We start from the raw sequence: 16,626 nt of genomic DNA on the forward strand, positions 1-16,626 counted from the left end.
AAGTCCAGCATAACTTCCCATCCTTACCCAAATCCATAGGGCCATTCCAAAAACTCTCCTCTGAATCCCTCTACCTCCTGAAGCTAGTGATCCCTCTCACACCCACCTTCTACATGCTTTCCAAAATTCATAAACCCAACAATCCTGGACAATCCATTGTAGCTGGTTACTGTGTTCCACCAAAAGCATTCCTGCTGTTGTTGACCAAGATTGGTAATCAATTTCCTGCTCCCTAACCTCTCATATTAAAGACGCAAACCATTTTCTTTGTTGACTGCCATCCATCCCCATCCCTTTACTGTGTGGATTCCTACTCATAACTGTTGATGCCCTTTCCCTATACACCACCACCACCTGTGTTCACGGTCTTGCAATTATCAAACACTACCTCTCCCAGTGTCATTCAGACTCCATACCAACCAACTCATTCATTATTTAACATCCTTGCACATAGCTACTCCTCCTGTGAGTGGAAGATATATAAACAAATCTATGATATGGCCAGGATGCCAACATGGCATGCTTCTTTGGCAACCTTTTTATATATTATCTAGAGGTAAACTTACTAGACATCCAGAATTTCAAACACCTTGTCTAGTCCTTGTTAACTGATACCATTTCAGAATCTGGACTCTGAACCAAGACACACTGTCCTCATTCCCTCATGGCCTTCAACACTTCCTCTCACATCCACTTCACTTGGTTCTCCCCAACCCAACATGCCATCTACCTAGATGTTGATGTCCAATTGTCCACTGTCCACATAGCTCAGCACATATCTTTTGATGGCTGTCATCCTGCCCACAAAAAAAAAAAAAAAAAAAAAAAAAAAAAAAAAAAAAAAAAAAAAAAAAAAAATAAAAAAAAAACCACTTCTACATACTCTGGCCACCCACTGATGATTCATCTGCATGGACAAGAAATCCTTTGTCCAGTGTGCAGAAGGTCTTACAAAAGGCCTTCACAGACAGGCACTTCTTCCTGAACCACAAACATTGTCTGCACAATATCCTCACATGCCACTAATCCTCTGACCAACCCCAAGAACCAGTTGCAAAGGAGCACCGTCATCTTTGCTCAGTATCATCCCACACTGACGCAACTGAACCATATCCCTCGCCAGGTCTTTGATGGTTTATTGTTGTACTCAGAAATGAACAATATCCTACCCACAATCCTTCCCACACCACCAAACCCAATCCATGGAATATTACTCCATTGTTATGTCACTTCCATTTCAAACCAGTTGACAAAAAGGTCATACTTCTGTGGAAGACACAAGTGAAAGACTTGTCCAATGCAAACACCCAGCACATCATACTACTCCCTTCCCATCGTGGGCTTGTCCTATTGTATCAGTGCAGGGACATCCATAAGAGCAGCGTTTCATATACCAGCTCCATTGTAATTTCTGCACTGCATTTTATGTGAATGTGGCCACCAACTTGATGTTCACCTGAATGAATAGCCACCACGTAACAATGGCCAAGAGCAAAGATGAAAATTCCGTTGCTGAACAGATTACTGAGTAGAACACACTTTATTTAAATGAGTGCTTCACAGCTAGTGCCATTTGGATCCTTCTCCCCAACACCAGCTGAATCATGTAGATGAGAGTTGTTCTTGCGAAATGTCCTTCAACCCTGTGATCCACACTGCCTCAATTCACACTGGGGTCCCACATCCAACATCACCACCTTTTACATGTAACCTAAATTTTGTTACTAACTTTGTGAGGACAAAGGATCTTGTCACCATGGCAGCAATAGCATCAGATGCTCACCATAGTATTTAGTATTTAGAAAGGTGGCAGAATGGTTGAGAAAAGGGTCTACATTCAGAATGGAAATAGTTCAGATTCCTATCTTGCTATCCAGATTTAAGTTTTCTGTGGTTTCTCTAGTTTTTGTAAGATAAAACACAGGGGTGTTCCTTTGAAAAGAACACAGCCTATTTACTTCTCCACCCTTCTGCAATGTTAGTTTGTGCTCAGTCTCTTATTACCTCTGTTACCATGTGCCACAGTCAGACGATTGAAAGCCCTATGTTGTCAGAAAACCTGTGACCTGTGAATTCTGAACACTATGTAGAACATGGATTACATGATTGTCAAGAGGTCATTCTATGACATGTATCCCTTGGTATGCTCCTTGCACCTATAGACCTTTGGTGGGCTGAGGTGATCAGTGGTTTTTAGGCAAGTAACATCTTTCATCTTTGAAGATATATAATTGGATGGTTGAGAACCTACTTACCAAGTGGCTGTAGGAGAACAACACACAAAAGATATGGAAATGTGCAAGCTGTCAGAGCCAGTGGCCTTTTCTTATGGCAGAAGGGCTGAGGGGAAAGGAACAGGGATGAGAGAAAGGAATGGGTGACTTGTAGGAAATGGGGAGAGTTACAGAAAAGTCATCCAGAACCCCAGGGTAGGGGAGACTTACTGGACAGGGTGAGAAGGAAAGACTGATTTTTGGATCATGCACCAGCCAAAATTTGAAAGTTTATGAACATAGAGGTGAAAGATAGGGGTAATAAGCAAGACAGAGGCTACTGAATAAAACTTTGTGCAATTGTTAATAAGAGTGGAAAGCTAAGTGAATTGTATATGGTAGACAGGTGAGGGTGGAAGGACAAATAGACAGTTGGAAATAGAAAAATAAAGTGAGTGAAGAAAAGTAATAGTTACTGAAAATAAATGGTGAGACCACAGAAATTTATGTAAACTTAGGCCAGGTGGGTGGCTAAAACCAAGTACATGTTGTAACATCAGTTCCCACCCGCAGAGTTCTGAGAAACTTGTATATCAGTGTAGAGTATCAAGATGGCCCATATGATGAAACAGACACCATGGTCACGATTGTCATGCTGTAGAGTATGCTTTGCAACAGGATATTGTGTGTTGCCAGTATACACCTTCTCTCTATGTCCATTCATTTTAACTGATAAACTGGTGGCAATCATGCCAATGTAAAAGGTTGAACAGTGTTTATGTAACAACTGGTACATGGCATGTGGCAGTTACAGATTGCTCTCTCTTTCACAGTATATGTTTTCTCCAGTTACAGGGCTGGTATAGGTGGTTATAGGAGGATGCACTGGCCAAATCTTATAGTGAAGGAGGTCATAGGGGGGAGACCCAGATAGCAGTACATGATCTTTCTCATCTCAGCCTTCTCTGCACTTAATAGGTTGGAAGATCCAGATAGCAGTACATGATTTTTCTCATCTCAGCCTTCTCTGCACTTAATACCCCACCACTGTAGTTCAAAAGGAGATTTTCCTAACCATCGCATCCAGTTCTGATACTGCTGATTCCTCCAAAAAACAACAACAACAACAACTTAGGAGTACATCTCTTGTCACTCAGTGCTGTCCTCATCTTGAATGTATTAACCAGCTACTTCAACAAGGCTATGACTTCCTAAAATAATGTCCTGTAATGAGGTCCATTATGTATGATATTTTGCCCATCACAAATATAATAGCTTTTTGCCATACCCCCCACCCTGCCCCTCTCATGCCCCTCTGAACCTTCGCAGTATCCTGGTCAGACTGTAGGCTCCTTTGGCACCCATTCCCCTACACTATGGATCTTACCCCTGTGGCTATCCCAGCTGTAGTACTTGCCCAGTGCACCCTCCTAGCATCATCCATATCAGCCCTGCAGCTGACAAAACATATATACTGTCAAAGGGAGAGCCACCTATGAATGATGAATGGGGATGGAAAGAGGGTATTGGCTCTATACTGGCAACACACAATATTGTCTTGCAGAGCATGCTCTACATTAATTTCTGTTGCCTCAGTTTTGTTTTCAGTAACTCCACCTTATCTTTGCTCCCTTTTATTTTTCTATATCTTTTATTTTCTGAATGTCTATTTTTCTGTGCCCCCCCCCCCCCCCCTCCACCTCTCTACCGTGCATAATGCGCCTAGTTTTCCATTCTTATTGACTCTTGTACTATGTTTCTTAAGTAATCTCTGTCTTGCTTATTATGTTATCTTCCACCTGTAAGATTTTGGGTTTCCAAATCTCAACTGGTGGTGCAGGTACCAACAGTCAGTCTTTTCTTCTCATCTCATCCAGTAAGTCTCCCACAAATTGGGGCTCTCGGTGACTTTTCCATAACTCTCCCCATTTCCTAAACCTTGACAGTCCTTTTGTTTGATATCTGTTCCTTTCCCTTCCATCCTTTTACCAGAAGAAGATGCCACTGGCTCTGAAAGCTTGCATATTTCCTTATCTTTTATATGTGCTGCCACTTGGGGAATAGATTTCTTATCTATCTAATTATATTATATTTTCAGACATTGATTGTTCTCAATGGTATTTTTCACTTTTGGGTACACTTGTTAGGTAGAGCAGTGCCTTAGATGAAGCTGCTGAGATTGTGAACATAGAATGTTGGTAAATTACTGGTCAGATAAGCAGCAGCATTTAATGCTAGTGATTGTATAATAGTAAATGAGGTCTGTTGTAAAACACAACATCTGGCTGTATGCTACTTTAACTGAAAATAAATAAAGCTGCTTGTATTACTAACGATAAGAAACTGTTTGCTGTGATTCATCTGCACACAACTGTGTTTTGATCTTGAACTGTGTCCTTAACTGAGGCAAGTTTAATTGAAATCAGTCATCTCAGTGACACTTACATGTAAGGCTACACTGCAAATGAATACTCACAGAAAAGACTTCATAACACTTACAATTATATTAAATATAATATAGTTCTCTTGTTCAGGAAATATTTTCTTCAGTTTCCACCTAATCTTTCTATCCTCTCTACTTCTGACAGCATGAATTATTTTGATGGCCATACAACAAAATGGCCATTACATTTAGTGTCTCATTCTTTAATGTAATTTCCTCATGATGACTTGACTTAATTTGATTATATCCAATTACCTTGATTTAATTTTACTGCTGTTCATCTCGTATCCTCTTTTGAGGACACCAACCATCATATTCAACTGTTCTCTGAATTCCTTTGCTGTCTCTGACAGAATTGTAGTATCTTCAATAATCTGGAAGTTTTTATTCCTTCTCACTGAACTTTAATTCTGTTTCCAAATTTCTCCATATTTTCCTTTACTGTGTGCTTAATGCACAGATTGAATGACATGAGTGGTATCCTATAACCATGCCTCACTACCATCTCAATGACTACCAATTAGTGCGTCCCTTTCATGCCCTTAAACTGTCATGATAACAGTGTGGCTTCTGTACAGGTTATAGATTTATTCTCACTTCCTGTACGTTATCCCTGATAACTCCTGAATTCCAGAGTGTATTCCAGTTAATGTTGGAAAAAGCTTCTTGTAAAAGTACAGATGCTATACTTGCAGCTCTGCCTTTCTTCAGACTAATTTCTGAATTAAGTTTTGCACATACAGTGTGAGATTAGTGACTGTGTACTTAGATGTTGTTTAAGTACTGACTGACCATCTGACCTTTGTGAGACAACTGTAAAATTACTGAAAAACAGAATGAATGACCACTACTTAGCTTGAGTAGATTTAATTCTAGTACTACAGATACACATGTAAGCATTAAAAACAATTCCTGTATTTTCAAAATATTAGTTCCTTCATGAGGGAGGAAAGAGTTATAGCTTGGGAAAATTAGAAAGTGTGGCAGGTCACTCAGAGCCTAGGATGAGAGGGACCCGCCTGTTGCAAATATAAAAGGAAACATGCAACAAAGATGAAGGGTAAGGCATCAAGGTAACTGTTTTGTGCCCTCACTAACCGCAAAGCAGGGAATGCAACCTTAAATGTTAGTAGGGAGATAGAGGACAAAATTGAGTCACTGGATGTAGCAGTGTATGAAATTTCACAACAGATCAATAAGATTGACATGTAGTGTGTGTGGGGAGGAGGGCACTCTAAACAATAAATGTTTCCACTGTATTCTTTGAACTGTTAATATTCAGTTCTTTTTGTTTTAGTTAAGTATATGCTCATCTTGAAAGATGGTATTGTAGTATGGGGACTGCCTAATTGCCAAATATACCCTACACAGAAGGAGAACATGATACCAATAACCAATTATGTGCACATTCCTTTGTGCATCAGAGGTTGAAGGTCTTGCTATTGAAACAAGGTACACATTAAATGGTTGCCATTATGACAATTTTTACAGTTTAACTATAGTTACAGACAAGGATAAATGGCAGTTTATCAAACCATATACCTAATTTCTTGTTGCTTGAGCCATTTTGGAAAGAACAGACACCATATCCATATAAGTATATAGTTCTGGCAATACCAGCCATGACCTTCCTCTTCTGTATGGATGCACACATATTATTCGAACTCTTACGGGACTTGGTAAGAATGTCTTCAACGAGTAATGAGTGTATTGGGTAGGGACACTGTGAATAAGGTGAGAATGTGGGTCTCGTGGGAGGCATGCGCGAGATAGTCCCAGCAGTTGCACTATCCTCTGTGCCCTCGGTGGATCAGGTGGATAGAGCACCTGCCATGTAAGCAGGAGATCCCAGGTTCGAGTCCCGGTTGGGGCACACATTTTCTCCTGTTCCTTTTGATATATATCAACGCCCGTCAGGAGCCGAAGGTATTAATATATAATTCTAATTTCGTTCTAGTCGGCTTCAGGTCATCAATGGTGTCTGTTCTTTCAGACTTGTCTGAAAGAACAGACACCATATCCATGTAAGTATATAAAAAATGTCTTCTGCTCTGGGTGACACTGCTGAGTTCATGGTGCGTGATCATCAGAGGTATGTTGTTGGGTCAACCCGTGCTGTATTGGGCAGTTGACTGACGAGCAGCTGTTACACACAAGAGTTAGCCATAAATTAGAGCCTCATAATTTGTCTTGCAGTTCACAAGAAAACAAAGTGTACACACAATTTTGTAAGTATTGTTTCACTTTTCAGTGTAATTTCTCTGAACAAAATGGTGCAGGGGTGAAGATACGGGACCAGCACTGGGGAGGATGGCAGTTCAGATCTCCTTCTGGGCATCCAGATTTATATTTTCCATGGATTCCCTCTAGAGATCAATTAAGGCAAATATAATGATAGTGTCTTTGGAAAGGACCTTATTTCCTTCCAGAGTCAGAGCCTATTTTCCATCTCCAATGGCCATCTCATTGATAGGATGTTAATCCTTAATGACCTTTCATTTATCAATATGATTTCCAGCCTTTTGGCAATCCTTCAGTGAGGTCAAGTATTACCAACTATATTTGTTCCTCAGTCATTAGCACAGGTATTTTTATGAACTCTTGAAAGTGAAAACCATGAATGATGAACTACTTTTAGTTTTGCAGTTGGATGGTAGTCTTGTCTGATAGCACAAGATTCAGGCTGTATTGTAGATGAGGCAAGATGGAAATACGGAAGCGTCCGATCCCGCCCGTCTGCTTTGACCCATGACGTCACAAATATGGCGGAACGGACCCTAAACCACGATTCCAATATGGTGAATATTAAGTCGTTACGTACACATTGTGAGAACGAAAATACGTCGAAAAACAAACATGCACACTTTCTACAAAAAGATTAATGACACTAACAGAACAAGAGCAGGAAATGGGGTGTTTTTGGGTGGGGGCAAACTATATATAAACAAATTTAGAAACCCACCCCCATACAAAACCACACAAAACGACGAAAAGAACTGACATTACAAATCTCCCCAAATACCACTAAACACAATATCATCTAGAATCGGACACTTCCCTTGACCTATATAGCTCAACAGCAGCTCCCGATCCCATAAATTAGGATCAAACACTTTCCTTAGCCTATATAGCTCAAAAACATCACCCGATACCATTACCAACATACACAGCCACACATTGGGATCGAACACTTCCCTTGACCTGTGCACTGTTAATTTTATCCGTCATATCCATTCCTGAACAAAAACAACAACCGATTAATTTTACTAAAATTACCACGCGACGTACAGCGAACAACACTAAATTAACCTTCACAAAAAATCGTTAACTCACTGAAACGAATTCCACTGCAAACACACCGACACTCGAACAATTATAGATAATGAGCAAAAGCAAACTGAACCCATTACACCACACAAACGAAAACCCTGAACATACCACCAGAGAGCACAACGAACCACAACACGACGACATCTACAAACACGCCACATTCGCAAACCAAACTCCGCGCCGTCATGATGTCACACACAACACCCTTATGTCACGGGTCAAAGCCGACGCGTGAGATCGGACGCTTCTGTCGACCTGGCAAGATTTCCCATCCAAGTATTGCAGTCCGAACAGTGGTTTGCCAACTCAAATCAAGTCTTGCCTTTGTATGCAAAACTTCCGGAGTTTTTAGTGAGCAAACTCGTGAAGAAATGCTTTCTTTAGTGTGGTGAAATACTGCGCTTAAAAATGCTACGATCTCACACTCCTGTAATCCCCGAAGACCATTGTCATTATATTCGTAGAATATTAAGTAGTTTTCAACTTTACTTTCCTCAGAAGTGTTGCCACTTTGATTAACAGTCTGTCAAAGTATTTGCTAAAAATTCTAAATCATCCATTTTGAAGGAGGGTAATAAGTTTGTAGCTACTGTATTCTTTGCCTCATTATTATGATGAATCAACATCCTCAGTACCAGTGTGTGCAAAACATTGTGTGTATAACCAAATTTATCAGTAACAGTAAACACACTTCATTTAGTAATGGGAAATAATTGTTATGCTGTGTATTTGGTGAACAATCACTGACTGTGGCAGGTCAACCACACTGGTTTTGATCTGTCAGCAGCATTTTGTTCACCCAGCAACTTAAATAGGGTGACAAACTCAGCACTCAACTTTGCTGATATCCACTGTAGCATTCCTAATACCATTCATGTCATGGTTACAAATCAAAATTTAAACCTTCAGCATTCAGGGATTCTATCACAGCTTCTTGTCTAATATTCAAATGACTATCATTGTTTCCTGTCTCATTGCAAAGTTATCACATGTTAACTGAACCTGCCAAAATTTAAAAAAAAAAAAGCATAGATCAACATTATCATTTTTTCCCCCAAAGTGAACTTGTATTTTTACTTTATACCAGTTCCTCAATGCTCTCTTTTATTGTCCTCTGTTCCTTGGAGTTTCTTGTTTATCATTTCCCTATACTGAAGCCAACTTTTATGTATTTCAGCTATTATGGCTCCTAAACACTACAAAAAACAGCCATTTGTGAAATTTAGACAGATGCTATATGATCAACCATTTAGCTTTGTGCTGTTATGCCATATGCTGAACAGTTGTGTCCATCACACAGCCACATGGTTGAATATGCAGCATTGACACTCTGAATATGGTGAATAAATGCAAAGCTGCATTGAAAATTATTAAAACAGAAATAAACTGGTATGAAAAAGTGCATCACTCACCAATTCCACAACCTGTCTCGGTGGCCAGGATCTCTAACTCACATTTGTGCAGAGGCGCTCGACCTGGGTGTAAGCCAGTTCAAATTCTGTTGGTGGAAAAAATTTTCACTGCCAGTATTTGATTGGCAAAGTGAGGAGACGTGGTGGCATAAAGTTTATGATCACCAGACCTGGTTTGAGTAGCCTACCAAACCTCTCCGCAGTGTCTCATGAAGTGAGGGCATGTGACACAGTTGATGGTGATCTGGCCATTAAGCTTGGTAACACACACACACACACACACACACACACACACAGTATTACAGAAAGCTGTGATAGAACATGTTGCAAATATGCAGAATCAATTCCACATATGATTCTAAATACACACTTAGTCCATTCTCACGTAGATGACAATGTTGTGGAAGATGTTAGTGAGACAGAGGCTCTACCACCCATAACAAACAATAAACTGACTGACAGTTTTTGCTGAACTGGTGTGGTAGAGAGGGTCGTCAATGGACCAGCAGCTAAGTTCAGTAATTCTAGAGCAGATTATTACAGTTGCCCTCAAATTATGCTATTTAATATATAAGAAAACAAATTACTATACCAATGGTTAAAATAATTAGTCATGTCTTTAGTGAAGGCACTTATTCAGAATGCTCAAAAATATTGGCAGACAAACCAGTTCATAAGAAAGAAGGCATAGCATCTACAGACACATATTGACCTATATCACTGATTGATACCTATAAGGTAAAAAAATAATAGAACACTGCGTACATAAAAACACAATCCAATATTTTGAATCTAATGATAACTTAACCTATTCACAATATGGATTCAGGGTCAGCGTTTCGATAACAAAATAGTTAAGAGCATGATAGATTAGATTAGATTTAGTTTTCATTTCATAGACCCAAAAAATGATATGATTCTCATGGCTATGGAACATGTCAGAAGGTATAACATAAAAAACACAAAATGTTTGAATATAATACTTACTTCCCTACTCATTTGTCAGGAGGTTGTCAAAATAGGTGAATACATTACAGAAAACTGGAACTGCTAATATTTACAGAACTAGTACACTGCCACAATGAAACATTGTTATGCACTCTTAATAAATTTATCATACACAAAACACCTAATCTTGACTGTAGTGACCAAGTGTTGTCAAAACTGAAGTCCAACAGACATTTCTATTTGAGCTGATCTAGCAGTCCCTGTTAAGATATTCATCTATATAGTAGAAGGAGTTACCTATCGAATAGTCTTTTGAACTCTCTTTAAACCAAGTTTTTAATGGTTGCTGGTAATTAATTGAAAATGTGGTTTCCTGAACATTGGACCCCTTTTTGGACCAGGGTAAGTGATTTTAGGTCTTCATGTAGATTGTTCTTATTCCTAATATTGATACTATGTATTGAGCTATTGGTTGGAAATAGAGATATATTACTTGCAACAAATTTCATTAAGGAATAAATATACTGAGAAGCAGTGGTTAGAATACAAAGTTCAATGACCAGGTTTCTACATGATGTTCTTGGATTTACACCACAAATGATTCTTATCACATGCTTTTGCACCCTAAAAACTTTTGTTCGGTTTGATGAGTTACCCCAGAATATGATCCCGTATGACATAATAGATTGAAGGCAAGCAAATTATGCAAGTTTTCTCTATTTCTATTGTCCGCAGTTCGTGGTCTCATGGTCGCGTTCTCGCTCCCCGAGCACGGGGTCCCAGGTTCAATTCCCGGCAGCGTCAGGGATTTTCACGTGCTTCAAGATGACTGGGTGTTTGTGTTGTCCTCATCATTTCATTATAATTCATGAAAGTGGCGAGACTGGACTGAGCAAAGGTTGGGAATTTGTACGGGCATTGATAACCGTGCAGTTGAGCGCCCCACAAACCAATCATCATCATCATCATCATCATCATCATCATCATCTATTTATATCTCCTATGTGTGACATCGTTCTCTCTGCAAATACAGACTTGTTTAGGCACCTAAGCAATTCTGTGGTATGCCCTTCCCAACTGAATTTATTATCAAGTTGTAATGCCGGATATTTAACACTGTCAACCTCTTCGATTTGCGTGTCTTGATGTGTTATACACATGCTGGAAGGAAATCTCTTACAGGTTTTGAACTGCATGTAATAGTTCTTTTCAAAGTTTAATGACAGTGAATTAGCTTTCAAATCATTTATTAATGTCAGTGAAAATTTGATTAGCTGATATTTCTAAATCTGTACTTGACTTGCTATGTATTACAATGTTTGTATCATCTGCAAACAAAACAAACTTAGCATCTGGCAATGTAACAGACGAGAGGTGATTAATGTACACGAGAAAAAACAACGGGCTCAAGATGGAACCTTGAGGAACACCATATGTAAATAACTCCCAATCAGATGAAGACTGACTGCTTACTGTACAGGTATTCCGCAACAACACCCTTTGTTTTGTGTTAGTTAAATAAACTAACTTACTTAAGAGAATGCTGTGGTTCACACAGTCAAAGGCTTTTGACAGGTCACAGTAGCCTCCAATTTATTATCTAATGAATTAAGTACATTCTCACCGTAAGTGTAAATAGCTTTCTCTATATCAGAACCCTTAAGGAATCCAAATGGTGACTTTGTCAATATATTATTTGCAGTCAGGTGCTTCATGAGACGTTTGAACATAACCTTTTCAAATATTTTTATGAAAGGTGGCAAAAGTAAAATTTATTGATAGTTTGATGATATCTCTTTATCCCCCTTTTTGTATAGAGGCTTAACTTCAGCATATTTTAGCCCGTCTGGAAATAGTCCGCTGATAAGAGATTGATTACACAAATAGCTTAGGTAGAATTCAACTTGCATGAGCACTCTTTGATTAACTTTGTTGATACATTATCATACCCACTAGAATACTTGATTTTAGGGGTTTTATGATGGATGCTATCTCTTTGGGAGACACCAGTGTCATTTCCATTTTACAGAAGTAATTTTTAAATTCTGGTATCAGATACTCCATTGCACTGTTCACCGAACCTGATATCCGCAAGCTGTCAGTAACAGAAATGAGGCACTTATTTAAGAGGTTACCTAAATGCACACAGTTTACACACATAAATAGATACATACATTTCTTGTCTTCTGAGTTTCTCATTTGGACATTGTATGTCACTGTTCTATTAAACATATTGTAAAATGCTTCTGAATTGCAGTAATTAGTAAGTAGCACAGTTGTCAACGAAATTTACACATCATTTTAGTTAATCCTTTACGGTATAGAACACTTCCCTAACAAATAATTTTTAGGGTATTCCTGAAAGCAAGTATTTCACTTTTGTCTTTGATCTCTTCGAAAAATTATGGCCCTATGATAAATGATGCTGTAAACCTGCATCACACAGTGACATTTACAGGATGAGGTGGTACTGGTTGATTTGCATGTGGATTTTCTGTTGCCCATATTTGACAATTCTGTGCATTGACATATCTTGTCAGATGGAAGTGGGCTTTCTGTCCACAAAATCATCCATGGCCAATCATTGTTTACTTCCATGTGAGCAAGAAATTCTAAAGTAAAGTCTCTCTTGGTGACAGGTCAACAGGAAGCAACTCGTGCACATGGGTAATTTTGAATGGGTAGCAAAGAAGGATGTTTTGTAGGATTTTACGTACCGTGCTCATGGGTATGTCCAATGTTGGGCAATTCTCCATGCACTACATGTTTGCATACCACCAGTTGCCTCCTCCCACATTGCTGTGTTCCCTGCTTCCACTGACGTCAAATCAGTTTGTTTCCTCCCTCTACCAGGTTGGACACCAAAAGAACCTGTCTTTTCGAATATCCGAATCATTTTCTTCAGACCCATAGCAGTCATTGTACCAAGCCTTAAGCGTCCTGGACTTCTCAGAGTGACGTGTGTACAGTCATCATTCTTGTAACACAGTTTTACAAGCAGAGCACGATCCTGCATTGAGACAGTCATGGCGAAAGTCGCAGACACGAAAGGAGGAAAAACCGTGTACCTGGCATGTTTATACCAACTTCAATGGGTAGTGCGCATGACATGTGTTTTCATTTACATGTTCTGACACTTACAACACAATATATTGATTAATTTTCACACTATTTTTTTCTTCTACTGAACGTTTTCCCCCCTTCTCCGATAATATTCCGTTGCAATTTGACATCATTCTGACCAGTGGTGTTATTTCTAAAGCATTTTGATAGTTTAACTTTAATTATAATCACCTTTACTACAGAAAAAGAACGATGAAGTGGAAGACATTATATTCAATCCAAATACACCCAGTAATGATAAAAAAGTTTATTTGGATTTCCCATAGAAAAAAACCTTGATTGGAATATTCAGTAAATAACTCCTATTACAAGCATGATTTGCATTCTTCCAATTACACTTGAGCTTCTGAATACTCCTGTGGGATAATTTTTAGACTCAAGGTTAGTGCTTAAAGGGCAAAAGGATGTTATCAGGTGAATTGCAGCACTTAACTGACATGAATTCCATAGAGATTATTTCAAAGATCTTAATGTAATAAGAGTACCTAATCTGTATATATATTTGTATTTGTTAAAGAAAACCTAAGTATTATCTAAGTATGACCATAGCAACTATAAATATCTTGGTTTTGTCTACTTCTACTAATCACCAGAAAGTGACTGCACTGTGCCATTAAATAAATTTAAAAACAGTGCTGTAAAATGTATGAAAAGTAAATAATGTTACTCTTCTGAGGTGTGTGTGAAAAAAGATATACATTTCTTATGCGAATAAGCTATAAACAAAGAACACACTGTAATTAAAACCATAAATCACACTGATTATAAATATAAATCACACTGATTATAAATATTGTTATTGTCCTATACTTATTATCATTTACCTAACTGTTTGATAATGACATGATTGTTGCAATAGATCTACCATATAGCTGCTTATAATAAGTAATCTTAATTTACATTTACAACAGACTGTTTCGGCTTTATTGCCATTTTCAAGTATGTGCAGTTACAATTTTGGTATGGATGCCAATGCCATTCATATTAAAATAGCTGTCTTGTAGGCCTACTGATATCTACATTGAAGTGACATCCTTATTATTTGTGTGTTTCAGTTTTTAATTATTTAATGCTCTTTACCTAATTGTGGAGTGCATTTATATTCTAAATGATATACTATTGTTATTAAAATTTATCTGATTATGCAGTATCCATTTTGTACCTATTAACATTTACCTAATTGTTTTGTTTAATGACACTGATTGCATGAATAAAGTAAATGAACAATTGGAGTGTGGGTCAGCTGTATGTGCTTACATTTTCTGGGATCACTGCATATTCCTGTTGATTCTCTTTCCTCAAGGGGTTCATGGCATGCCGTTTGTATGTATTGTTTTTTATTGCTACAGCAAAGAAAGAAACTACATGTACATACATACTCTGCAAGCCACCATATGGTGTGTGCCGGAGGTACTACAGTCTACAAAATTGTTAAGGCTTTCGTGGCCACTTGTTGACAAACTGCCTATTGACTTCTGTCTCGGGTTCTTCGGCTGACATTTATCTAATGATTTTACTGGCATTTCGCCAGCACGAGTGGCTGGTATTGTCAAAGATTCACCCTCCATTGCCGCATTGCCGACAATGGAGGATAAAGCTTTGACAATATCCAGCCACTCGTGCTGGCGACGTGTCAGCAAAATCATTAGATGAACGTTGGCCGAAGAACCCAAGACAGAAGCCAATAGCCAGTTTGTACTACAGTCTACCACTCGCAAAGAGAGTGAGGGAAAAATGAGAGTCTGTTTGTCTCTGTACAAGCTCTAATCTGTCTAATTTTATCTTCATGGTCCTTACATAAAATTCACCATGGTGGCAGTAGAATCATTCTGCAGTTAGCCTCAAATATCGATTCTCTAAATTTTTTCAATAGCACTCCTTGAAAAAAATGTTTTATTCCCTCCAGTGATTCCCATTTGTGTTCCTGAAGCAACTCTGTAATACTTGCATGTTGTCTGAACCTACCAATAACAAATCTGGCTGCCCACCTCTGAATTGTTCCTTGTCTTCCTTTAATCCAAGATGGTGCATATCCCAAACATTTGAACAGTACTTAACAAAGGGGCACCATAGTGTCCATCTCAGTGCTGTCTTTATGTATTTTTGTATAATATTTCCATGCTTTAATTAATATGTTCTGTTTAAGCTCATGTGTAGAGAAAAGAGGAATATGCAGCTATCCTTCTGCTAAAGTGCAGCTAACACGAAAACAGTCACTATTGATGGTTGGACAGCAATACAAAATGTCTCTTAACATAGAAATGCCAGAATCACCTGTAAATAAAAGGCTCGGTAAGTGACAAGAAGTTTGAACTTCTATTGAAGTGACATAAACTGTATTTTCTTAGAATCCATGGATCATTTTGTACAATGAATTGTAATGATGTGGAATAAGTGATTTTACATGCACATTGCTGATTAATTTACAAATACGGCTACATGCTGAATATTTCTAAGATGATTTTTTTAAATATATATATACGGACACATGTTAGTAATTTGTACCCTATGGGTGTGTGTTGAGTCTGCTAGTGTTATCAGACAAACTGCCACCATAGCCACCTCCACTTGTAATTGAATTCTGAGGTGATACAGCTAATCCCCTAGCTTTTGTTTTTCATATTAATATTTTGTACTTTATATGTATATTTGTTGGCAAAATAATGGAAACAAAAGAGAGAGGATTTTCTTTACTAATAAGATGTTCAACCAATTCTGCTTCTGATGCATTTGGTAAATTTTTTGCCATAGGAGTTGTTGCAACTCTCACTTGAGGCAGCAACATTATTGTTTATTGTTCTGTAACAACAACGCAGATAGTTAATTGGTCAATGAACCGAGCAGTAACAATTCTTGGCGAAATATTCATTGAATCTAAACAGAAATTATTCTGTGATCATCACAAAGCAGAAGAATAAAGTCCAAGCATGACTTAGCCAGATAATGTGTATTTCATCATCAAAATTCCATATAGGGAAGAGGTAGTGGAAATAACAAGTTCATGATTTGTACCACTATACACATATAGTAAACAGCTGGAGCACTGCAGAGTCCACAGGTAGAAGTGAGTCAGATAACAGTAACTGTGATTCAGATTGCTGTTGGGTGGCCTTATATGTGGCTCGTTAGGGAAGCTCATGTGGCTAATCTGTGATAT

The 16,626-nt window shown here is 38.3% G+C and overlaps 1 protein-coding gene across 1 annotated transcript in view; it reads left to right on the forward strand.

Annotated features, from left to right (window-relative positions):
• The window catches only part of LOC126187530 (seipin), a 37,456-nt gene that overhangs the window by 2,059 nt on the left and 18,771 nt on the right, over positions 1–16,626 (forward strand). Inside the window, exon 2 of the mRNA XM_049928672.1 lies at positions 15,616–15,761. Within this exon, the coding sequence (XP_049784629.1) occupies positions 15,616–15,761 (146 nt within the window). The remainder of the gene's footprint in view (positions 1–15,615; positions 15,762–16,626) is intronic.

The sequence above is a fragment of the Schistocerca cancellata genome, chromosome 5, assembly GCF_023864275.1.
Source record: "Schistocerca cancellata isolate TAMUIC-IGC-003103 chromosome 5, iqSchCanc2.1, whole genome shotgun sequence".
Taxonomy (NCBI): Eukaryota; Metazoa; Arthropoda; class Insecta; order Orthoptera; family Acrididae; genus Schistocerca; species Schistocerca cancellata.